We start from the raw sequence: 26550 nt of genomic DNA on the forward strand, positions 1-26550 counted from the left end.
AATTATTCTATATGGAGGTGGTTAATTGTTTTAGCCCAAAAGGGAGTTTGAAGCATAGCAGACTGCTGTGGGGGAGGATGATCTAGGAGGCTACAGAAGCCAAGCGACAAGGAAAACACACAGATAAACAGACAGACAGGATAAACAGCCAAAATTTAATATTTCTGTTAGCAGTTCAGGTCCTATCTACTATGGTTTCCTGAAAGCCTCTGTGAGCAAGAAGAAAACTAATAGAACTTTGACACTGCAGATAGCAATAAAGAGAAAATACACTGCAACAGCTAATTGCACGTAGGCTGATCACAGCTAATTGTATTCTGCATATGAAAAATTAACAGTTTTCATTACACATTTACTGAACAGATGAAAACAAATTTTGTTATGGGGTGAGATTTTTTTCTAATTTTAAAGGAAACAAGAGGAAATGTTCACAACATAGTTTTGGATGGCCTGTATCTTCAAAGATCAATGAAACACTTCTGAAATGTTAATTTTTTTTCTATTATAGAAATACAAATATTTTCTAATATAGATAGTATTTTTATCAATTAATTCCCTTTGTTTTACATTAGAAGCTCTGTACTGACTCTGCCCACAGTCACTAAAAGTTCTCTCTATGCGTATCTGGAAGTATTTATAACTGGATACTAAAATAAGTGCCATTAATGAAACTAGTTAAGTGAGGAGGCTCTGTAAAATATACACATTCGGACAGTATAGAAAAGAATTCTGAGGACTGTCTTACCACAGGCTTTGTAGTGGTTGTCATCACAGACCATGGAAGTGTTGAAGAAAGCAGAACTTGCACACCTGGGGAAAACACATACACAAATACAAGTGTTAATAAATCTGGTATGTGCCGTCCCATGCATTTTACTTATGTGCGGTACTGTAGCTACACAGGCTTGCTTAAAGCATTTTGTGTAGTGATTCATCAGTTTGACACTTATTTTAAACACTTAGACCTTTGTTTGCAAACAGGAAATTGCAAGTGTCATATCTCAATGAAAAGGGACAACTGTACAATTAAAACACTGGCATCCATCTTCCTTTGCTAGCTCTTCCCCCAATATTTATGCAAAGTATTTAGGCAAAAGAAAAAAGAAAAATCTTGCCTCTTATAAGAAATGAGTTATAATCTGTAGGCACTTCTGACAATTTCATACATGACCTTGCTGTATTTCTATATATGAGAAACTGGGATTGGAACATACACCAGAAAAAATGAGACTCAGGTCTCAGCTATGATCTCCAAATGTTAATTTTTACTTATATCTTAAGCCTAAATTGACTAAGTGCCAAATAAAAAAATCACACCCATGACTAGAAAAACATTTCCACATTAAGAAAAAAAGATAACCTATAAGAACTATTCAAAGCCAATGGCAATACTTAGCTTGCAGCAAAACTAAGGCACCCTCAAATCAAATACCGTAGGTACCAATGCTGGTATACTAAAGCTTTTGGGGCATGCCAGTTTTGCATAGAGCAAGTAAATGGTCAAAACACAACCTCCATTAGTAGTCGGAGCATGTTATAGTTAATATCTCTGTCATGCGTTCTCAGCTGATTTCAAGCAACAGTGAGGTCACTATTAATCAGATAATAACAATATTAATCAGATAGCTTTACTAATCAATGTCACATAAAAGCACAATATCCCTAGAAAATTACTAGATGAGCATGTCATAAATGATTTGTCATGGCAAAAAGAATAAACTCTATTTTGGGCGGTTTCCAGTTGTTCCACTTAATAATATCGATTCATTTCCATGCAAAGGGATTTAATTGGCCTTTTGTGAGAGGAATGAAAATTTTCTTCTATTCTAGGCCTTACCAAGAATTTACATTTGCCACGAGTATGCTGTTTCAGCACAACAAACCAGAAGTTGCATACACAGGACACGTTTTTCTCATGGATCCAAAAAAGGAGCATGATTACCCATCCTATTAAAAAACAGGCTGTCCTATTAAGTTTCTGATGTCAAACCACGTAAGTCCAGCTTCAATTGTGCTTTAAGTCCTCCAAAGTCAGTAAACAGATAAAGAATAACTTTTATTTGCCATGTTGATTAGCATTGTAATATTCACTTCATTGCTTGAATTGGAAATCTTGTAAGATCTGAACAGTCCACTACTTGGAAGGAAAATGTAAAAAATTTCGACATTTCTCAAGTGTTCCAAATCACCTGAGCACTTTCAAGTAATATTGGCTTGAAATTCATCACACTTAGGGAAATACTTGGCATCCCTTTATGTTTTAATCCCTAAGCTCGTAGAAAATACACATCAAGCTTCGTTGTCCATTAAGCAGCTAGAAATTTATTTTTCACAGAAAACTTATAGTTCCAGATGACCCTGAAAAGCTGTGAACTAGAGATGTAAGAGAAGAAAAAAAAAAAAACTTCCTCCAGTGTTTCAAAAGCTAGCTACAAACACTCAGCTAACAGATATTTTGAGCTGCAATAAGACTCCTTCCAAACCAAAGTACAGAGGAAAAGAAGTAGAAACCGGAGTTCTGAATAAGATTTGCATTTGTGGAAAGAGCTTTCCATGATGCCTTGATTATTTGTTAGAGTGAAGTTGGGAGCATGGAACGCTGCAGAGGATGGCTGCTGTGAGCTCACAAGAATTCAAGGGGTTAAAAGGCAGTTCTCTTTGTATTTATGTAACTCATACTTCTCCGACAGTGAAACAGGGAACACATGTAGATAGATCAAGTCAATTTGAAAATCTACTGCTCTTGAGTTTAGCAACATAACATTCTTCTTGAGTTACACTAAATCAAAGGATGTGATTTATGGTAGCTTTGAGTTGGGTAGTGTTATAGTAACCCTAGATTGTTGTGAAAGATACAGCAGCCAAATCAAAAGCATTTTTCCAACATGATCAGAGCATTATGAATGCTTTTGTTAATATTTTAAAGCCGTTTGCTGTATCAAATGAATCCTCTCACAACCAGAATTTCTAAAGACTTTCATAGAAATATTTTTTAAATAAGAAGATTTAAAAATAAAAAATTTGAATGCAATTGGTATTATTTGTGTAGCTAAGCAAATGGCAATTGTTTCATTATATACCAGGTGGAGGGTTTTCTTTCTCAGCTACTTCAATTATACGTAAACTAGTTTATGGGTTTTCTTAATAAAAAGAAAATTATATAATTTTACTGCTATAACCAAACCTGGAAGTCATACACACTTTCTCATTTCCAGGCACACATCAGAAGTTGTGTTATTCAAAAGACTTTCCATTGTAAAAATGGTTCCCATGGGTTTAAAAGCACAAGAGTTATGGGTGTAACTGCTTTAGCTCCCAGTAACCTAGTAAGAATAAATGAAAGCAGGGAAACTACCAGCAAGCCAAATGTTCCAGATGCCCCATAGCTTTATTTCCCGAGATGGATGTTTTCTAACTGCTACTCACACACAAGCACTTAATAGCAACAGACTTTCTTGCACTGAAAAAGATCCACAGAACAACTGGCAGGGTTTACTGGCCAGTCTTCAAAGCCTTTGTTCTAATCCTGATCCTCTGTCTTTTATATGACATTTCGGCTGATCTCTGAGTTCACAGACATACAGGAGTTAGTAAGTCTTTATCATTCCAGGAACTGAAGAGATAACCATTATCACCCCCATCTGCTGGAACACACTGAGTCACTTGGCTCCAAGCTACATAACAACCAGAGTGCAAGTTAGAAATTTGGAGTCAGTCTTTCCTAATACTGCTGTACCTCAAGTTTAATTATTGCTCCTTTGCTCTTGATGCTAGGGGATCTAACAATGGCTGTATACTTCAGGTCTTGCTATTTTCTTTATGGCATTTTTAAGGAGCTATAACCCAGGATGAAAAAACTGCACAGTCAAAGACAGCTGAGTGTTTTGGTGACATTCATAACTGACAACTTCTGCCTCTAAAAGCTTCAACAGCAAAAAAGATGTAAAATGAACACAAACCCTACACACTAAACATTTTTAAGTCAGCATGTTTACAGAATATTAATTATGACAACAATGCATATATATACTCACCAACAGCAGCTGTGAAGTACTGCTCAATTTCATTGGGGGTGAGTGCCCTCTCCCATATAATGAATTCATCAAATGCCCCATTCACATAGCGCTTGGTCTGATCCCCCTCTGTTCCAGTCAGTAGATTTGCAGTGGGGTCTCCATAATCATAGAAAACTTTCCCATCGGGATCTGTTGTGTTTAGAGTTCCATTGACATAGACTTTCAGTCCTTCCCTTGATTTCCAAGTAAAAAGAATGTGAGTCCAGTAAGGACCTGCAAAACATCAAAAATCACAGCAAAACCCATGAATCAATTCCATTTAGAGTCTTTCCAGTTCAGTATGTTTTTGCTGACTTGTGCAATGCTATAGAGCTGTATAGGACGTGCTAAGAGTGAATTATGGAATGCTGATGTCATGTATATTAATCTTTATACCCATGGGGAAGCCCATACTTTGGCAGAATGCCTGTTAGCTTTTCTCTGAACTCTTTCTTGGGCTCACTGCAGTTTCATAAATTATACTTGCTAAGTATTATTGGCCAAGATTTAAAGTCCCTTCAATTCTGTCTCAAAACACAGTTCCGCAAGAATAGCATAAAGACTGCTAAACCTGGAGAACAAGAAAATAGATTAATTAAAAACTGTGAGCGTTTCTCTCTTATATTTAGAGGGCCAAAACCATAATGTTAATTTTGCTTGGATCGGATATTCCACAAATACATAAATTATTCTACCATTTAGCTGCTTTTATCTTAAAATAAGATTTCCGCACTGATTTATCAAGCTTTTAAAAACTCTGCTACTACAAGGTGAGAAAGTCCTATTTTAACAATGTTCAGGTAGTAAATTAAGGCAAGAAGAGGTTTAGTGATTGTCACTGGCATTACTAGAAGAACAGAATTTATTCCAGTCACAAGGTATTACTGCTCCTCAACAATAAACAGGACAGAAGCAGGAAGATATGGGATGTATCAAAATGTCTATTAATACTACACCATGGCACAAAAAACTTGACACTCCACAGATGGCAAAATGACCAAAGCACTGAACACCCAGTTAGGCAGTTACCAAAAAAAAGCCTTAATTGAGGAGGCAGTACAGGACAGCATATGTATCCATTTTTAGAATATAGCAAGAACTGTCAGGGATTGACTTGAATTCTTCACACAAGTTTCCATCCAACCAGTCGATCTTTTGATGTCGATAACAATTCCACTTCACAAAACAACTGAAGTTGGGTCTGGGGACTGTTACTGAATTGCAAATGTTCTATAATACAGTATCACTGTTTTTTCAGATCAAACTTTTTCTCTCTGCCCACATCAAGGGAACTTCTAAGCACAGAGCTCTACAGCTACTTTTATATATCCACTTTCCTGAAGTTGTGCTCTTACCCATTACACCTCTGTGCAAGAATAAAGTCAAATAAAACAACTAATAATTAAAAAAATACAATAAATTTTACCTGGTGGACTAAAGCTTGCTTTCCACTTCATCATAGCATTTCCACGGGTGTAAAATTCCACTGAGCCTTCAGCTTCATTTGAACAGATTTTGAAACCACTGGAAATTACTTGTCCACCAGAGGCAGGGAGAAACTTAGCCTGTTGGTCTTGAGTCTTCCAGAAGAAGGAAAATGTTACTCCTAATGAAAGGAAGCAAGAGATGTTAATGAAGAAAACAAATGCAATTAAAGTTTTCCAGTTCTGTAGGAGAGAGGGAGTGGGAATGCTTTGGAGGACAGATGATCTGCTAGCATAAACAAGGACAGCATTTTTAAAATCAACAATGCTATAACAGCTCAAACTGAATAAACATCTCTTCCTCAGTTTTGCACCACATGAGGACATCACTGCTTTCCGAGTAGCTTCTATCAGTTAAAACTACAGCTCTTTGAGCACCTAAAGTAATGAAGTTTTGTTTGGTTGGTTTAGGTTTTTTTTGTACATATTTATGCTTCCATTCCTTTGGCCCTATCTCTCCAGTCTCCTTACTTTTCTCACCCTGCTGCGACGATGCCCTTTTCCTCCTGTGATCTTTACGTATTTCAAAACACAAGTTGCTCTCATACCTCCATATCCTCCACTAGCATCTGCATCTTTTTTTCACGTTCACCAAATGCCAAAAGAGCCAGAAATAGTACACTGACTGCTTTCAAGCTACTGATGGGCTAACTGGCTGCGAGCATGCCTATGCTTATTCAGTGGCAACCTTTGCTAATTACACTTTAATTCTTCTAGGCACATTACTACCTGTGTGTTCACACTTCAATGCTCCAATAACTGCTGAAAGCAAAGATCCAATATAAAAGAAAGGGACAGAAACATCTGCAGAGCCACAGATGAAATTCTGAGGTCCCCACCAAAAAATCACAGAATTCTTCCCAAAACTCAAGGGCAATCCTGCAAGTGCATGATTAACTTTCACCACAAATAAACCTGTTCAATTAACAGTCAATTCTAGTATTGTACCATAAAATTTAAGAGCTCTTCAGATTGCACATTAGTAAAAAAATATTATTTCTGTAAGATGGCTTGTTTCTTCAATAAAGGCTACCTCTAAAGGCTTGACTGAAATCCATGTAGCAAATTAAACCTCCTTTGCATTGCACAAGTTCGCAATAGCTCTGCAGTAGAGCTTCTTCAGTCAAATACAATTAGAAAGAAAATGGCTCAACTAAACAGCTCTGAAAGGGTTCATCATTCATAGTACAAAGTGCTAACAATAAAATCCGAGTTCAGAGCAGGTTGAGAAAAATTTTATGAAGTAAAGAAGTGGAAGAGGTTTACCACAAAGAAACATAGTGAATTAAGTTGGCAACAACTCTGAAAATCACCTAGTCTAAACTGCCTGCTCAAAGCAGGGCCAATTTCAGAGCTAGATCTGGCTGCTTAGAGCTCAGCTGTGATTTTTAATGTCACTCCACACACAGACTGCATAGCCTTGCTGTGCAAACTACCCCAATTCTTGGCCACAAATGTTGCAAGGAAACATACTTCCTTAGATCTAATCAGCATTTCCTGTGGTACAATGTGCCTATATTGTTGCCTGTCATGTTTTCATTGTGCATCTCCAAGATTGTTTAGCTTCATCTGCTTCTATAGCCACATAGTTGAAGACAGCCCTTAGCATTCCCTTTTTTTCATGGAGTAAGAAAAAGCTTCAGCCTCTGCTCCCATGTCATCCTATCCAGCACCCTAAGTCATCAGCTGGACTGCGGCTTGTCAGCATCTCTTCTGTATCAAGGGTCAAAAATGGGAGACAGTACTTCAGATATGATCTCATGAGCGCTGAACAGAGGGAAATAATCATCTCCCTTAACCTGCTGACTATGCTCTTTGGATCTGTAGTCAAAGTATTTGTCTGGATGATTTTATAGTGAGCACCTCTGCAGGCCCCCTAAGCAGTATGAACTTCACCAATTTGCTACCAGATAGCTCAGCACAAGGTAATGAAGCCCTCAAGCTATTATGTACACTTACTGTTAAAATAACTTTTTGGTTTGTTTGTGTTTCACAATTATGTGATTAAAGATGCAAAGGCCTTAAACAGCTCACTATAGTCATTAGAAATTTTTTCCCCACTACTATCTGGAATGTAAATTCTTTTTTATTTCACATTTCTTAGCAGAAAAGTTTAAAATTATATTACCGCAGAATAAATAACTGTAGTATCTTCCTGTCTAATTGTTCTGTTTATCCTCGTGGCAGCATCCATCGATTTACAAGATATACATACTATTCCCTAAACACTTTAAACATGATAAAATAAGCACTGTGGAAATACTAATCAATTATCATTGGCCTCCTAGAAATCAATCAGTATATGAACATCATCAGTCTCAGTTTGCTAGATCCTGATGGATATGGGCTTGAAGCTTTAAATGCTGTGAACTCCCAACTGAAGAATTTGAGGCTTGTTGTAAGCAAGTTGCAGTATCTTCATCAGCAGATGAGCCTGAGTTCATACTTCAGTCTCTTTACCACACAAGTAACAGGCTGAAATGGACCATCATCTTTCACCACCTCAAAAGGTCACCAAAAGTGACCACGTTAATCTATTACTGCTATTACTGAGATTCCTCTGCCAAAGTCTCAAATTTTTTCCAGCATTTCATCACACTTGAGAGATACCGAAGTGCTGGTATTCCTCCCTTACAGGCTGGGAGATGAAGTTTAAATGATGTAGGCAGAGATACTAAGTAATAAAGCATGTATGCAGTAGAGATGGTTTCCCAAAATAAAACTTAAAGGCACACCACAAACACACAGTTATGAAGTGCTATGTTGTGCATATGACCGCTTTTTTAATTTTTCTTTAACTTTCCACATGTTGACCAAATTCAGCTCCTCCTGTGTTCAAAGTGACTATTAAGAGAACGTTCTCTTGCATCTTTCAAAAATACTTCTTTTGACTGAAAATGCCACTTCAATGAGGCCAAAACTGCTCTACAGAAAACCATTGTTTAAAAATTACTAATGAAAGGAGGAAGGCAGGGGAAGAATATTTCAATGTTTTAAAAAACAAGAAGAACTTGTTTTCTCAATTCAAAATAAAGAGTTCTGAAATGTCATGAAATTTAGCCTAGGAAAAAAATAATGTGATTTTTGTTTCACAGCTTGTAATATTTCATCTGAAAATATCCCGAGATTATTTCAGAAAGCATTCCCTTGTTAAGTGTACTTAACACCAGTTTCACACAAATGTCACAAGCAAACATCAAAGGATGTTTAAGCAATAGGAGGCTTGAATAAAATTATATCTTATCATTGCTGCAGGTTTTATTTGATTTGGAGAAAAACAAAGACACATTGTTTAGATAAAGGGATGTTGGCTTAGCCCACGCCCCCCCCTCTTTTTTTTATACTACTACTGTGATTTAGTGTTTATTGTTTATATGATTTCACATTTTATCTGAGGAACATTTCAGTGTTTTATGGGTTTAATGTTCTTGTTAGAGAGATACTGGGAATGCTCTGGCACTATAAAAATGATTTATTGTTATCATTACATTATACTATAGATGTAGAAATAATATGACTTACTGATTATTTGTATTTCCAAGTGGTATGAAAAAAAGGGTATGAAAAGCTACAGCATGTATAAGAAAAATACCTATGGTAGGACATGGAATTACTCTTTCCTAATACTCTCAGGTAACAGCCGTGTACCATCTGGTCTGAGTGTGGCCTAATTTCTAAAAAGGTTCATACATGGCTCTTGCTTTAGCAGCTAAAAAAAAAAAACCAACTAAATAAAAAATCCTATTTCAGGTGATGTTACCTGTCTGAAGAATGGTCCAAACCAATAAAAGCCAGAAAAATCAATGTTAACCATACTTCTCAAGCTTAAGGGCTGCAGGAGTTTACATATGGAAAGCCACAGTTTTGCACTGATCTGTTTCTACTGTACTTCAAGTCTCCAGTGAATGTTCTATGCTAGTGACTAGTTGCATGTTTGGTTTGACAGTCGAATAGTTTTAATGACCTCCTGTAATCAGCACATTTTCAAACCTGTGTCCCCATTCTACCTGCTATTTTGTGAACATAGCCCAAGAAGAGGAAAGGGAAGAGAAAAAAAACTAATTTTGTTATTTCCAAAGATAAATCTAAAAAAAACCCAAGCCAAAAAACCACATTCCTGTTAAGAGGCCACACTGAAAAACTGTCTCTTAAAACTAAATTTGAAACCTGCAGGACAACTTCTATTGTTTGTCAAACTGCAGTTCTTGTATGATCAAAGTTGGCGCCACAGGCAAAATTTTTGGGCACGGAAAGCTTATTTTAGTTTTTGTTTGATTTAATTGCACTGTAAATCATTGAGTAGCTGGTGATCAATTCCAATTTAAATTGCAGTTAGGAAAGACTATATTTTCAGCAACAATCAACTGTTTTAAAATTCAATACAGGAATGCGTCAAGCTAGTAATTTAGAGTTCATTCCAATGAGGAAGGAAACAATAGTCATTGAATTACGTAACTTGACAGCAAAGGAAATGTTAATAGCAATTAATGAATTTACTAACCTTCAGGTCCACAAACTTCTGGATTACTAATGCAAGAATTTTGATAGCTTCCAAAGAAGAGAAAGGTAACTCCCTTCTTTTCAGTGACGTAAATTCCTTTGTTCACCATTCCTTCTACAATATCTAAAGGAAAAGAAAAATCTAGTTTAATATTTATATAAATCAAAACTTCCCAGAAACACAATTCTATTACATTTGTATACCTCGTATGTTTATTCAGTCCCAACTGTAGGTTTACTTTTGCTGGGGGATTTTTTTTTTTTTGTGGGTTTTTGGTTTTTTTTTTGTTTTTGTTTGTTTGTTTGTTTTGTTTTGGGTTTTGTTGTTGTTGCTTGACTATTTTTTTTCTGTTTTGTACTCAAGTTTGGTGGGGTTTATTTCTCGGGAGTTTCTAGGGTTATGTTTTTTTTCAAGAACCATACAGATAAGTCTCATTTCATATCTTCCCCACTTCGAGGAAGAAGTCAACAAGTTTTGCCTCTAACTGAGAAATAAAATTTAGTTTCTTTTAAAAATTTGACTGTGTATTAGAAAATGAAGCAAACATTTCTTTAGTCACTTGAACTCTAAGTTCATCTAGCCAGATTTACTCCTAAGATAATGCACGTCTGTTTCCATAGTATTTCCCTTGCCATTGATGTCACTCCTTTTAATGTTATACTGAATATATCTTATTATGCATGAACTATGCAAATGGCCTATACAGGAGATAAGAAAGCAGTGAATGGAATTAGGGTCATTTGAAGTTCATTATTAATAGAGTTCACATTTGCTAGAACACTTTCACCGTTAGAAGGTAGAAAAATAGTGGGTTTAGCATTCAAATACAACCCTCCAAGAATCTGAGCAGTCCTAATGACTGTGTTATCATTTCCATCCTTCTTCTTAGGTCAGATTTTCCAAGAAGTAAAGAACATGTGAGTTAAAACACAACTGTAACGTGGACACTTGCTCCTACACAAGTATGAATGCTAGTGACTTAAATTAAATTACTAAGTTTATGCTTGTGTAGCTGATTTCCAATCATCAGTTTTCTGCCTGGAGAGTTGTCATTTTCTGTTTTACTTTTATCTCCTGGTGTTTTGATGTAAAAAAAGGAAAAATATTAAAAGGACATATCTACCCAGATTGCTTCTTGCCTTAAAAAAAAAAAAAACAAAATAAAACAAAAAAAAAAACTGATCATGTTAATCAAAGATGCCATGATTGACAAAATTTTACTTCCTGGCTTTGCAGATTTGCTTGGTTTTGTCTTAATGTGTCCTTTAAAAACTACTAAGAAATAGCGAAAAGCAAATGGCTTCTTTTTCCTTTTAACCTTGAAAGGCAAGCAATAAGAAAATCAGACCTGCTCTTTATGTTCCTCTGAAATGTTATCTCAGTTTATTTTAAGTGTAATACGAATATTAGTTTCAGAGGACCACTGGGGCCCATTCTCCCATGGGCTACTGCTTAGCATGATGATCTCTCTCCCAGGAGTTTAGGGTACTTCAGGTAACATTGCAGGAGTGTTTTTTCAATAACAGATGACAATGTTAGCATAAACAGACCTTTACCACATGACCACATGAATCAAAACTCAACGTTAACTTAGAATCCAATGTTACAAGAACCATCCAACCTTGACAAATGCAGAACAAAAAATACTTAAATCCTCACCTACAGTTGCAGAGAAGTTAGAGTAGGCAGAGTCATTGGTATATACAAAGGTAGAGTTATGGGAAGGAAGCACAGTGAAGTTGTGGATTCTTAGAGCTGGGTGGAACAACAAAAGAAAATAAGCAAATAAGCAAAACAATGAATAAACACAATCAGTAATGAATTGACCAGTTCATATCTCTCAACATATAGATGTTGATCAGTGGCCTTTAAAATTATCATGCAACCACTTCTAAGGACTTGTATACTTGTGAATGTTACATTCTTTAACTACACAAGGTAAATAAATGCAGTATCAGTTAAACATTTTTTTTTCTTACAGTAAACTGAAAAGGAAAACTAATAAAAAGTGCAACTGCTGATGAAGAGCTCTCAAATATGACCATGTTGGTAAGGAGCTCTGCAATTATACCAAAAATCATTATACTGGTGCAAAAGCTATGGGCAATTTAAAGTCTGGACTCCCCAGTACAAGAGAGACATGCACTTACTGAAGCAAATACAGTGAAAGGCTGAGAATGCTAGCACTGCTCAGCCTGGACATAAGAGAGCTCAGGGATCTTATCAATGTGTATAAACACACAGTGACACTAAAGATAGTGCCAGACTCTCCTTAGTTATATACAGTGAAAAAATAAGAGGCAATGGGCATAAATTAAAATATGAGAAAGTCCATCTAAACATATGGAAAAAACCCAACTGTTTTATATCTGACAATAAAACTTTATTCTTTTTTTTTAATTTTGATAATTTAACGTTGCCCACTGTAATTATTTACCCAGGGCAGGCAAACAGAGCTTGAGGGAAGGCCCATGTAAGTAAATAGACATTGATTTGGAATTTAAGCCAACTGAGCTTATAGAAGGGAAAGGCAAATGCTCTTAAAGGGAAAAAAAAACCACAAACAACCAAACAAAAACAAACATGCTAAAACCTCCAGATAAAAACACGTGGAAAACAAGGGGTCAGATGAGAAACCTGAACACGGCCACATCTTTTTTTGTTTGCTATATTTTAAGTTGATTGTTTCCCTTCAATTGCTTCTACTGCTGAGATGATAAAATTAATTCACTGACACTCTCACAACACAAATGCTTTGAGAGATATAAATCTGGCTTCACACACAATGACTTCAACAAATAAAATGGATTAACATGACGGACAGATTATGATGCTTCAAGGATTTAAGAGGAGAAACATGGAATGAAAATAACTGCATGATGTGATGAGTGGAAAAACAAGGCAGGCTCTAGCAATAAACAGAAGGGTTGTGTAATCAGAATGGTATCAAAAACAAGCAAATTGTCACCTGCATTAAATTATAAAAAGAAAACTTTACTGGTATATCAAAGTCAAATCTCAGACAGATACATAAGAACTCTGCTGGAGGCAGCTGAAGGAATAACTGTGTATTATAAGACACAATATAAGCAACTGAAGAATTTGAACTATCCAGTACACTAAAGAAAAATTCAACATTATCAGAGTTGCTCTGCAGAGAATGAGACTTTTTGCTCCTGGCATCCTTTGCCAACAATAGTAAGACAAAGTCCTCCAAACATTTTTTCAGCAAAGTAATGCAGCTGGCTCCTTTGTAAAGTTATTTAACACAATGTCATAATAGCAGTCAAAGGAGATTGCTCATGTTAGCCAGTCCAATTCCTGTAAGTGAAGGTTTGTAGGATCAAGAACTTTCTATGTTCTGCTCTATCTTTTCCAAAATATTATTGAAAAGATTTCTGAATTTTGCTGAAGCAATTTAACATAACTTGAATAATGATCCAACATTAATTTGCAATTGCTATATTTTATAGCAATTGCGCTCTTTCAGGCACTTTCAAAAATAACCTTGCCGTAACACAAGTGCTAAAACAGTGCTAGATATGGAGTGCTTTACTCTTCTCGAAACTACAGTGTCAGAAAAATACTTTAACACACTGTTGGAGAACTCACATGGTAACTTTTTGTAAGCCAAATTATGATTCTACTGAAGTCAAAAGGAATGCTGCCATCAGCCTCTAACGGGAGCAGAATATTGCCCAGATTTATTTCTGGCGAGCCAATTTCATTCCTTTAAGAAGTTTTGTGGCAAGATGGGTCAAAGTCTAAGCTTACAATACATGGATCTTTTTCCCTACTTAGGAACCGAGACTGATAGCGCAATTTTTGCATGATAAATAGCAGTAACTTCTCAATTTTGTTAACATCTTTCATGTAAGGTTGTAAAGGTCTCTAACTCCAGATTTAATCTTCTGCATCTTTCTGAGTAAAGATATTGCAGTCACCAGTAGTAGTACAGTGCCTACCCCTCGCACAAGTACAAAACTGTGTAGCTCTACTGCCAAGGTGGTAGCCATAGTGTAGAAAATACCGGGGAACATACATCAACCAAACTTGGAACTGGCTAAAATGTCAGAAGAGAATAAGAACTCCACATGAATAATACTAAGGGACCTTTGAGTCTCAAAAGGAGACAGAGCATACCCGAAAACTTCATCTGAAAGGAATGGCCCTGCAAACCCATAACGCTGCAATCGGATACACTGGTTTGGTCAAAGTTCCATTAATTACATCACCTGCACATCCCCAGAAAACCTCCACTACCCTTTTTGGTACTGATGTGAAACATCAGAACCAGAAAACTGCTAAATCCAACCGAACTGCTTTTTAATACCATTCCCTCAGGGATCCTGCTGTCCTGACAACTGACTTTTTCAAATCACTGAAAGTTTTGTCTTACCAAAACTATCTTTATTTTGTCCGACTGAAAAAAAAATTTTGTACTAATGCTGCAATACTGCTTTTAAGGGAATACCCACAAGCAGACAGAAGTGGGTCAGTATACAGATAAGAACTTGCACTTTTCTTTCTGTAGATGGTACACGGAATTTTCAAACTGCATGAAGAATTCAGGCACTTAACTCCTTCAAAAAAGCAGCAGGCACTTCACTGCCAGCATATCCAGCTATCTCAGTCACTGAGTGTATTAGCATGTACCAAAGCAACCAACAACAACGTGATTTCAATGACCCTTTGCATCATAAAACTTTTCTCTCTATAACCTTAACAATGCGTAGACAGCTCATAAAACATCTGAGAATACTCTGTAAAATCAGTTCACAAATACGTTATCATTTGGACACTGGAGCACTGCAAAAACATCAACTGAAAAAAAAGAATCTCAACTGCTGTGGTACAAAACCTAACCCCTTTCATTTCTTCTGATCCCTTTCTGCTTACAGACTGCCACAAATACTTATGTTATTGCCACTGTCAACGAATCCTTTATCTACCTCCATTTGTATCCCGAAATTCATGAATTCCATCCACATCTTCCAATGGCCAGTAGTGGGAAGCTGATGCGAGAACTTTGAACCCTGTCAAGAAATACAGATGAAAAGGTTATTAAAGTAAGAGCAAACAAGGAGTGCAGTTAAATTGCCACAGAAGAAAGCAATAAGGGAAGTCAATAGTTAGCCAAGGTTTTTATGTAAATCAAGTACAGCACATAAGCAAGATGACAGATCAAAATGGCAGAGTAGACTAAAACTATCTGATTGAGCACTGCAAAAAATTTGGTTTTAAAGCTCAACTGATTTTTATTTTAACTGCACTTAAAATGTGCAACAATCTCTGAATAAATCCCTGTTACTGTACCGGATTGCACTTGTTGAAGTAACAGTTAAATCATTCAAGACTTTCAAAACATTACTCAAAGTTCTAAACACACCATGGATAGCACAAAGCACTGAGAAGGGAGAGCATGGGAGAGTATTTAGCCTTTATAGCATAGTACCACTGCTCCTGCCTCCTTCATAGGTAACTCAGCTCTCTCAGACTCAAGGAACTGAAGTTCCCAGGTATTTTTGTTCCTAAACAATATCTAACAAATGATTCATAACTGACCAGGATCTACTATTGGCCTACTTGACTAGAAGTGTTTGAAGCTGTCTTACCACAGATGGGGATGTCTTCAGAGAAATAGATGAGATTCTATGCCTATACCTTTCCTTTAAATATTTGGAAGACACAGAGAAAGGCACGACTGCTAACAAAAGGAGAAGGGTACTGCCAACATAAGCAAATAGCGACACAGAATAAGCATATACAAAACCCAGACTAGAAGTTCCAGGCAACCCAAACTCAACTAAGCTGAGCATGACAAAGCATGTCAAGGAAACAGGATCTAGGAACAAGGGTTTTTGCATTCACATAAACTACATCTGCACACGTGCTTAAGTTCTATCTTCAAAAAACATATTCTGACTGCTGCTAAAGGAAGTTATAAATTGCTATGCTATTAAGAGCATCCACACAGGCTACCTGTGCTAACATACCTCTATCTGACTTTAATCAAACTACTAATTCCACTCCACAGAGAACAGAACATGCCTGCTGTTTCACAGTGTGCTTATATACAAATATCTCTTGCTCCCACTAACATCTTTATGTATCAAAATAGAAAAAGGATTGAAGTTAAGAGAGGTGGTAGAAAAAAATATTGAGACAAATAGAAATGAAGAATCCAGGGAGAAAATAATTTGATGCAAAAAACCTCTGTCATAACGTGGCACAAGAATTTTATTATTAGCAGTAATAGCAGCATAGCAACAACGCCAAAGCTGGCATCAAACTCCTAAGAAGCAGTTATATTTTAAGGAGCTTACATTTAAAAGGTTGCAAAAATGCACAAAAATAATTGGAAGGAAAACATACATGCAGCAAAGTGAATTGCCTAGACCCACATGCCCATGGCTTTCCCAGCTGCCAGTTCAAAACTACACAAAGCCACACTGTTGCCCCACTACCAGCCAATCAGCCTTCAGAAGATCTCCAAAAACAAATACCTGTTCCAAGTATTAGTTGCATTCAAGGCAATATCCTTTCAATAGGTAACTACGCTGTGTTTAGGACAATCACAGGACCTCTTTACAAGTCCAGCTCCAATTCAGAAAGCATTACTCATACACACACTATATTACAAAATAGGTGTTGTGTAACATACACCTTTAATGTGGGAAGCTCCCCCCACCACCACCCCATTTCCTCAGCTAGAAGCCAGTGATCCTCATCTATAGAAAATGAGACTATACTTCTTTGCTTTCTAGTGAAGGCAGAACAAAAGCAACTAATGGGGGTGAATCTACTGCAATAGCAGACAACATGGCTTTGCCACATCGCACTGTATTTTGTTTGAAAATAATTACATATGGTTAAAACTTAAAGCACAAAGCAATACATGCACTGCTAAAGCAGTAAAATTGTACTTGTACACCACCATGAGGCTTGAGGTTAAACTATTTATATAAAACCAGAAGAATTCTGCAGTTACACACAGACCCCAAGTAAGCTTTAAGAAAGTTTTTTCTACACTGAAAACATCTGAGAGATCCTTAATATGGTCTATAAGCAATTTAAACTGAGGCATGAAGACTAGGAGGAGGGGAGACAACTTGAAGCCATGCAAAACTACAGCAAAGTACACAAGCTGGCATATCTAACTGTAAATCACTGAATTGAAAATGCTGAACTCATTGAGGGGAAAAAGAAAAGAGGCTGAGTAAAGGTCCGATTCAAAAAGTCATGCTCAAAAAAAGGACTAAAACATAAACAGTTTGTATTTTCTATCTGTCAAATGCAAACCATTCTTCTCCATTCTGCACAGAATTTTCAGAAGGTAAGTTACTGAATTTAAAATGACAGGTACAGTCTGATACTTCAGACTATTACATTTTTTAATATGTAGTTGACATTAAATATAGGATCACAGTTTTTTTGAGCTACTAAGAAAATTAAAAAATACAAACCAAAAAAGCAAATAAACATTTAAGCACATTGTCATAAAATGCAAATAGAACATTCCTTACCTGGGTGTTTGGGTAACTGGGAATAGTTTCCGTACACCTGCACATAAAACATAACATAATGAGACACAGTGAGGCAAAACTTCCAAAGAGGGATCCAAATATAGCTCAATACTGACCATATTCAGAACATTACCTGATATTTGTACTGAAATAAAATCAGCAGAGAATAATGACAAGAGAGCAGAGATGATAAGTTCTCCATGGTCTATTTCAGTTTAAAGGTAAAACTGAAATCTAATTTCTATAAGATTTCAATCACAAGTTTTCCTTTGCTACTTCTTGTATTAAAAGATGCATTTTCCATGAAGGTTCAAAAAGTCCATTCCTTCAGTGACAGCAAAATATCCTTCCAAACCTTTAAGTAGTGTTCATTTGCTTCACACTTTGATCTCTTCATTTAACTCTAAATAAATTACTGTGATTGGAGGAAAATTAAAAGAAATGTGCATCAGATCCAAAAGTTGTACTGTTCCATGGAAAGAAGTCAAATATTTCTGTTACAATCTGTGCCAAAAAGAAAAGATCTTGTTTTCAACTTTCTTCCTATGGTTGCGTTTTCCTTTCAAATTACTTTCATATTGTCAGAGATCTGAAGCCAGTTTTAGTTTTGCAAGCAAGAAAACGTACTTCCTTGTAGCACATAGAGCATGTAACTCTCACTATTCCTCTGAAACTGAACTGAAAAGAGTTGCTAACTCCTCAATTGTCCAGCTCACATTTGCACCTCCATCCCAGATCTTTTTGGGTGGAGAGAAAGTCCGAGTGATGTCATACTTTCTCCTCAAACTTTGTCCCATTCTGGTACTCTATTTATATCACGTTGCTGCTGTCTCTTTTCTGGGTCCTAACACCAGCCAGCTAGGAACAAGTGGAAACAAATCAGCGTGCTTCAGCAAACACATAAAAGAGATTACTACTCTTTGCACACTGCACACTTAAGAATCAAAGGCACAACAAGTTGCTCTTAATTCAAACACTTAAGAAAAATAAAACAGGTTTTGGGCAGAAAGTTTTGAAGGAAAGCTAAGATACATCAATTAAAACAACAGATTGTATTTCTGCCTGAAGAAGCATGACTTGAAAAAAGTACTGAATTAAACTACATGGCACTCTAAGGGATTAATTTTACAGTATATCAAGAAGGGGAAACTGAGGCATTAAAGATTTCACTGATTTGCTCAAAGCTGCACAATTAAACCAGTAGAAGAACTAGGAAAACACTTCTATAGTTGCCACTATTTTATATATAAAAGATAATTACATTTAAACTATTTTTAAAAGCCTCCCAATTATACTCCATCACAAATATTAGCCATCATTTTACACAGAAAAGAAAAAAAGCAGCTAAAACTTGTGGCTAGTCTTCATTTAATCTACTCCTTTATGGTAAAACTTGGTTTTCAGTTCCCTCCAAGTTTTTCAGTGAAATAAATTGTAATAGTAGTACTTTTAACAAAACAGATAACCTTTCCTTCCCTGTTCATTTCTCCCCTTTTCTTTATCCTCATATGAGCAATTTCAAGGTGGTGTAGGCAAGACTAGAAACTAAAATTCAGAATCAGACCATGTTTATATTGCAACAAAAATCAAATTATTTTATCTACCTTTGCTTTTGCCAAAAGCTACATCAATATACTGGATTTTGTTTTCAGCCCCATTCTTTGCCTAAAATCAATGGATACATAAGCTCCTGATTATAGGAAAGTGATCACATTTCCTGCTTCCATGCCTGTCACTGCCTCTTTATGCCTTATCGTCTGAACATTAGTTACCCTCGCTCACTTCCCATCCATTTTGTGCCTCTTGGCCCCACCTCTCCAGGTACCTCTATCAGCCTCTATTTGCCTGGTTCCTTTACTTAGCTCTATTCCTTACAGTATATTAGCCCTATTACTCATCTACTTCATTACAACTTCTGCACCAAACTCTAGATGATTTTAACTTTTAGGACGAAACAGTTTTACACTGACATTTCACATAGAAATTACATAGATGGAAGCTCAGCTGGTGGTAGCTGTGGTCCTGACTTACCCAGTTTATCCATACCCTGGATGGATACTGAACTAACAAAGCTTCTGGTGGTAACTAGCCCCTTGCAGATGACTGGGGAGTAGATGGGGCTCCAGGGTCCAAAGACTAAAGAGATAAAAATTAATTGTGGACATTCATGTGGCATATGAAAGTTTCAATGTTACCAAAATTTAATACTACAAAACCTCTCTACTGAAAGAAGCTTAATTTTTTATTTTGTAACTCAGATTTTATCTGCAACAAAATAATTTTGAAAGTTTTGAATTTCAGTTCCTTCAAAAATTTAGTTTCCCCATGTAGTTTAAACCAGTCTGACTTTTGCTTTCTTGGTTGTGGCTTTTTTTTTTTGACTCATTCTCTCATTACCATTAGCCACAAACTCTTCTATATCCTGAAGGAAAAGGAGGAATTCTGTGTAAATCCGAGGAATTCTGCTTCATGTACTGTCAAACAGAGCCACCCTTAGAAATAACAAAGCTGCAGCTAAAAAATCCTGAAAAAAGCTAAAATGTAGAAAGACAGGAATTTGAAATATTTGCCAAGAGAGGCCTGTCTAGGGAAAGAATATGCTTACCAAAACAATTGTGAGAATCCAAGCAAACAGGTACACTGCCAAAAATTTCTGTGGAAACAGCAAATTGCAAGCAGACATTGGAAATTATCTGCAGAAACAAATTCTGAATTTATTCCTGTGATCCTCTGGAAACCTGATCTGAAAAGTCACACTGCTCCCACCACAGACCAGAGGCAGCACCAGGCATCTGGCACACAAGGAGTAACTGATCCAACAATCAGAAGACAAACAATCACAGTAGATTGAAGAACCTGCAGATGAAATAATGTCCATTTAAAGTACTTACATGTCAATAAAAGCACAAAGGTCTGCATATGCTGGGTAAATGGGCAGCTCACACTAAGCCTGCTGGATAGGTTTCTTCCCAGCACAGCTCTCCCACCAGCTGTCCTGGGGCCCTGCTAAAGGGGTTAGAGCTGTAAGCCCACATTACAGTGCTGGGGGTCCATGAAAAGCCATCTATTTTCTGTCCCACTTAATTAGAGAGTAGCAAAAAGGCCAAGGAGACATGCTACAGCTCAGACATTTGCCAACAGGTAGAATGAGCTCCCTATACAGAACAGAAAGCCTGATGATGTGTAGCAACAATCACAGGCTTGCAAACAGCACTGGGAAATGATGTGCCCCAGGTTTCTCTCTCTCCACTCCCCCTTTTCCTCCCCATACCTTTTATTTTTTGGAAAATGGGAGCCTTTCAAAGACAAAGGATTAACAGAAAAGAAGCTCAGTTGTTACATGCTGGTTGCAACACTTTCAGAGCAATGTGAGTGTGATCTATCATGCGATAATTAAACTCTTCAATTCCATTTTCAGCTTTCCTTGTTCACTTCATGTTCACTCAGAATGACTGTATTATTGAAACAGAAAAATCAGCAAATGCGGTACCTGACATTTGCCAGGAAATGAATAATAACCTGAAGTTAAAAATCTTTATTACTAACTATGTAAACACAAGCAGAGAGAATAATCCTTTAAAGACTGCTTTATACTAGAGAAGACAATCTGTAATACTGTTTTCTTCCTTTGTTTTCACTGGAATCATTAACTTTCCTCAAGAGAGCTGGTGCGTAATTGGGACTGAAATGTTTTAACAAACATCTTAGGAGTTATTTTAAGAATAAATACTAGCTAGATTTTGTAAAACTTACCTAATATCAGAGTCTCTACTAATAAACTAATAAATATTCTGGATTCAAATGACTCCCTGATCAATTTGTTTGTCAGTAATGAACAGTATTAATATGGTGGATACAGCAGATATATCAACATCCATCCACTTAAATTTGAAATTTTAGTGCTAAATTTTCTAGCTTGTTATGAACATCCAAGGCAAGTAGTTACAAAATTGATTTGATTCGCTTACACAAAACCCCTCATAGTTTAATACACTAATTTAGCTAACCTTTGCTACAGAGAACATCCTCCCACTAACTCTCTTTAAACTACTCAGATGTACATAGGTGAAATTTGACTAGATTTGCACAACTACAAGGAACCAGAACAAGACCCTGTACTAAGCTTGCCACCTTGTCAATGCACACCTTTATACCAGCAGTTACTTTAGTGATGTTATTTACTCACAGACCTCTAAAGCAGACACAGGTTCATAGATTAAGTGCTCACCTTTAACAGTTTATTACCTTTTCCTTATACCATCTTATTCCAATATAGATTTGTGAGTCCATTCCAAGGAACATTTGATAACCAAATGGATGACTAAAAACAAACAAACAAAACAACCCAACCCCATTCGTTCTTAACTTATGAAGTTGGTCTTGATAAGATTGTACCAATAGGAAGGTTTTGCACTAGTTCTCAGACCCTAAGTTTGACATATTCACTACCAAAGCAGCACATCAGACCTGTATTTAGAAACTCTTGCATTATTCACAGTCAACAAGGTCGACTCAGCAAACAGTACTCTCTCTAGCTACTACTGTACAAGGACAAAATAATACAGGATGAAGATGCTGCCCCTGCTAACTGCACTCCCATCATCCAATATGAAAACCATCTGTGCCAGTCACCTGCCCCATGACTTTGGCATGCATCCCTGTCCCACAAACTCTGCCTGGACTTTGCAGTCACCTTCCTAAACTGGGGACTGTGGCCACAGCTGCTACATTGGCTTTCCTCACCATTTCTAAGGTTTAACTGGCTGCAAGCAAAGCCACTTCACCACAGCTGAGACTTAAGCACTGATTACCAAAAGAGCATGGTCTACTGCACCCAAGAACCTGATTAGTTTTGGTTGCTACACTATGCCAAAGCTTGCTACAGCTTCACTTTACTGCTCTTTGCACTATTCAGTACATTGAACTACAAAATAAAAATGCTTATTTTTGCATTGAGGACTAAGATTAATTTCATCTTAATGCCCTATCTACCTATTTTTACATAATCTGTTAAAAAGATGTTGGGTTTGAAGGAGTTGGTGTTGTTTTGTGAGTTTGGTTTTTTAATCAGAAATGAACTCCTAGATCTAAAGTCCCCTGGAAATAGCCACCATTTCTGAAGTTCATATGCTGCCTAGAGCAGTAACAGTCTTTTCTGGGTCTCAAACCTAGGTACAACTGTCAAAATAAAAAACATGAAAGGATGGTCTCTATTTACACACACGTAACTCACTACATAAATGCAGGTTAACAACAAGATGACTAAGGCCATTCTTGAGGGGAAAAAAATAAAAAGTTTTGTGTGCTTGGGTGTAGGGAGAGAGTCACCAGCAAACCAGGAGTCAAGAGTGAGAAACCACAAAGTACAGAGGGATTTGGTCGTGTGTAAAGAACCAAATTTGTTTTTCCACACTCAGTGGAGAGGAATAAGAGGTAGCAAAGCTTGGTGTTGGTGCAGAACATCACAGGAGTGAATGACAGAAAGGGCTGTTCAATCTCCATTATTCGATGTATTGAAGGACAGGCTAGACAAAAACACTTGTCAACTATGAAAACAGTCTTACCCTGCAGCAGAAGGATGAGCTAGATTACTTCTTTCAGTCCCATCCATTTCTATTTTGCTATGATTCTGTAACTTCTGACATCATGGATGTAATTTTCATTTTTTCCTCATACTCAAATCTTAACTTTAGCAGTATCAACACTAATATTTTCAATGCAAATCCTGAAATATAGATTTGAATTCCCAATACATAGCCAACAAAACCCCTCAATGCATTATAAAGAACAACTTTAATTTAAAAGAGAATAAAAGCAAGACTTTCTAGATCTTATGGGAAAGGATTATGCATGATTTTGTACAGACTATAAATGCTAGTACTGCCTTTGAGAGAATGCATGCTATGGGAGGGACATGGAAGCTTTACTAGCATGGGAAACAGTTATGAATACATACAGATTTTATTAGCCTTACAGCAGTGCTGTGATTAACAGTAGGCCAATTCTTGATAAAGTGCAGCTCCTCAAAGTTGTGACTTTCAAGAGCACAAAGATAATGTTGCGAATAAGCAGCTATTACATGTGGCATAACAAGCTGCTATGAGCTTTTAACTGTGTCCCCCACTTTGGTATGGATCTACCTGCAGAAAGATAGCTGCTGAAGAGCAACTCAAATGCTTCTCAGATCAGTGAGAACAAAAGCTATGAAGAAAGCTTCACAGGTAGAACTCCAGGCATTACAGTTCTTATTTGCACAATGCCAACAGAAGATGATCAAAGGGCGGCAGCGGCCATTGCAGGACCTGGTTGTTAGGATACATCAAGTAGTAAAGACTGTTTTGCCAAAATTAATCAGAAAATAAACTACACTCATGAAAACACTGCATGAAGTTGTCCGATTTGACTATACTGAAAAGCACAAACTAAACAGTTCTGACTGGGGAAAAAGCAAACAAAAAATCCTGGAGTTCATTCAAAAAGGCAAATGCTACGATGGAAAAATATTTTTCTAATTAAGAAAATGAGAAGTTGCCGATTTATGCCAGAAAACAAAATACAGCTTTTCGAGAATGAAATTTAGGCCTAATCAGATGAAAATACTTTTACTGTGCTATATATGTAATATGAATCTGATTAATGTATTCTTTCTGAAAACATTAAGAACTTGATGATTCAGAGACCAAGTAAGCAGGTTAATGACATCCTACAATTATACATTTCTTTGAATTAAGGCCCATTTACTAATTAATAGCAGATTAATCTATTGTATATTTACTTTATCATGCTGTTCATTAGACTTGGGGCACACTGCGGCAGTGCATTGAACATCTTTATCCATACACTGAAGAAAACATCTGATTTTTGAAAAACAGTTTAGACTTTTGTGCAAATCCCAAAGATTTAATCAAATCCAATTATCTCAGTGTTGATGTCAAGCTTACATATAACTGGACAACTGTATAAATTAAACATTATGCAGATTCTTTTTTACGTGATTAAACCAAATCTTACTTGCCAAAATGCCATTGCTTGTAACAGCATAGTTTTTGGTATCATTCAGGCAGTGAGACTTTCTGAATTACCCAAGTCTTTCACCATTACAAAGTTTTGCCTTTTGAGTTCGTGCCAATTTTTCCTCTTACAGATTTACTTAGTTATTTGTTGCTCTTCCGGACAAAAGCAACTCCTTCATTCAGCTGCTTTGTGAAACAAGTTTACTAGCACAAATGGAGAGAGCACACCCAGAAGCCAATGCAAATTACTTTGCAGTAAGAACATCTGAGCCTAATTACTGATGTGCATATTAAAGACTTTCCATTCTATGTGGATAGCACAGTTCCTGTCTTTTGTAGTTTTTTACTCTATATCTAAGTGCAAAAGCAATGAGAGGGTGGGTACTGAAATCAAAGAGCTGGCTAAAACATCAGCAGTTGCTTCCAAATCTGCCAGATCTGAAGAGTCATCAAATCTGGCATGCAACCCATTCATTTAAAAGGATGAAAACTGAATTCCAGAATTAAGATCCAGCCTAAGCCCTGCAATTTCAGATACGGAGTCTTGGGGTTTTAGATCTCCATTGATAGGAAAGAATCAATACATAAACCAAACCCTAGCACAAATTCTCTTGCCTGCACTCTCTTGACCAGTGAGATTCCTATTGGTTCACTCATCACTGGGCTGTAATGCTTATAAATCTGACAGGAGAAATCACATGTTGGCTGCAAGAGCCATCCCAAAGATTATAAAACCACAAAACACACCCTGGAATCATGGAACTTGCTAAACTCATGTTTTCAAAAAAATAAACCAAAGAAAAAAAATCCCATTTATATCTGTCACTGTTCTTACTGCATACTGCAGGAAAGCAAACTAAAATAAAATCAAACATTCAAAATAAGGTTTTGACCATGTAAACAGGCATGATATGGAGATCAAAAAAGATCACCTTTTCTTTTTCTAGAGAATTTGTAACTGAGATTTTCACAGACTTAAGTAAATGTCATTTCAGATGTTACTTGCAGCTAGAGACAACCGACATGAGATTCTTCAGATCCTTTTTAACTAGAAATACTGATTTTTCAAGAGATTAAGTGTTTCCCTTCTTTCTCTTGGGCTCCAAGCCTTTTTTAGCACATGCAAAGTCAGCTGGGGTGAACAACAGGACACAGAATAATCAAGGAATACCTGCATCATCATTCACATCTGTAGAATTAAATATGAAACAGTTCGTTAGTCAAGGCAGTACCTGTCAAAATTGCATGATAAAATTTAAAATGTCAGATTTTGACTGATCAGAGATATAGGCCATGTATTTATAAGTAAGATTTACCCATTGCTCAGTGGGGTAAGAACATGAGTCCTCTGCTAGTGGTAAACCACTAGCAGCAAGTATCCACTCAATAGAGGTTCACAGAACTGAAATACAAAGTTTTGAAAGCATAATTAACCCAAGCAGATAGCACAGTTTTCTTCTATTAGTTTTACAAATGCAGAAGGTTTTTATACCGATACATTTTCATTTGCAATTATTCTACAAGTCTGATCTAGAATATTTCCATGAAAAGTAAGTATGTTTTTCTTCAGGTCAGGACCTGGTCTTGGTTGTACAAGGCACTACACACCTATCAAAGAGGCAGCCCTACATGTTTAAAAACCTGTAACAGAAGCAGTTGAAAAGCACTTGCAAAATGAATTAAAGGGAAAAGCAATAAAACAGGCAATACAAAAATGCCTGCCCCAGGGTACGTGTCTTCCAAACTGCAACACAGAATATGTTATATGCCTAAAGCATATTTATCCTTTCCATGTTACTGAATGTCCCAGCTGTTTACCTTATCTGGAAATTGCAAAGTTATTCACCTACAAGAAAATGGCAAAACATCTACCTGACAAGTAATCTCCAAGTTGCAGGGTGTTAATTTTCCCAAGCAGCTTACATCTAAATCACAGAAGTTCCAACAAAGTTGATTGACTGGCACAAACCA

The 26550-nt window shown here is 36.6% G+C and overlaps 2 protein-coding genes across 5 annotated transcripts in view; one reads left to right on the forward strand and one right to left on the reverse strand.

Annotated features, from left to right (window-relative positions):
- Positions 1-18491, reverse strand: part of ADGRD1 (adhesion G protein-coupled receptor D1) — a 140521-nt gene extending 122030 nt beyond the window's left edge. For 2 of the 3 annotated variants that reach the window (XM_057414922.1, XM_057414920.1), the window contains exons 1-8: positions 17700-18491; positions 17567-17603; positions 14993-15076; positions 11700-11795; positions 10041-10163; positions 5482-5661; positions 4035-4289; positions 746-810 (exon numbers count right to left, since the gene is read on the reverse strand). In XM_057414922.1, coding sequence (XP_057270905.1) covers positions 746-810; positions 4035-4289; positions 5482-5661; positions 10041-10163; positions 11700-11795; positions 14993-15076; positions 17567-17603; positions 17700-17768 — 909 coding nt within the window. In that variant the 5' untranslated portion in view covers positions 17769-18491. The remainder of the gene's footprint in view (positions 1-745; positions 811-4034; positions 4290-5481; positions 5662-10040; positions 10164-11699; positions 11796-14992; positions 15077-17566; positions 17604-17699) is intronic. The other variant, XM_057414921.1, reaches the window with a different exon arrangement.
- The window catches only part of STX2 (syntaxin 2), a 70360-nt gene that overhangs the window by 14127 nt on the left and 29683 nt on the right, over positions 1-26550 (forward strand). The window lies entirely within an intron of this gene.

Source organism: Pezoporus wallicus, unplaced genomic scaffold (assembly GCF_028554395.1).
Source record: "Pezoporus wallicus isolate ANWC-B61680 ecotype Strahan unplaced genomic scaffold, APGP_CSIRO_Pwel_v1 contig_8047, whole genome shotgun sequence".
Lineage (NCBI taxonomy): Eukaryota > Metazoa > Chordata > Aves > Psittaciformes > Psittacidae > Pezoporus > Pezoporus wallicus.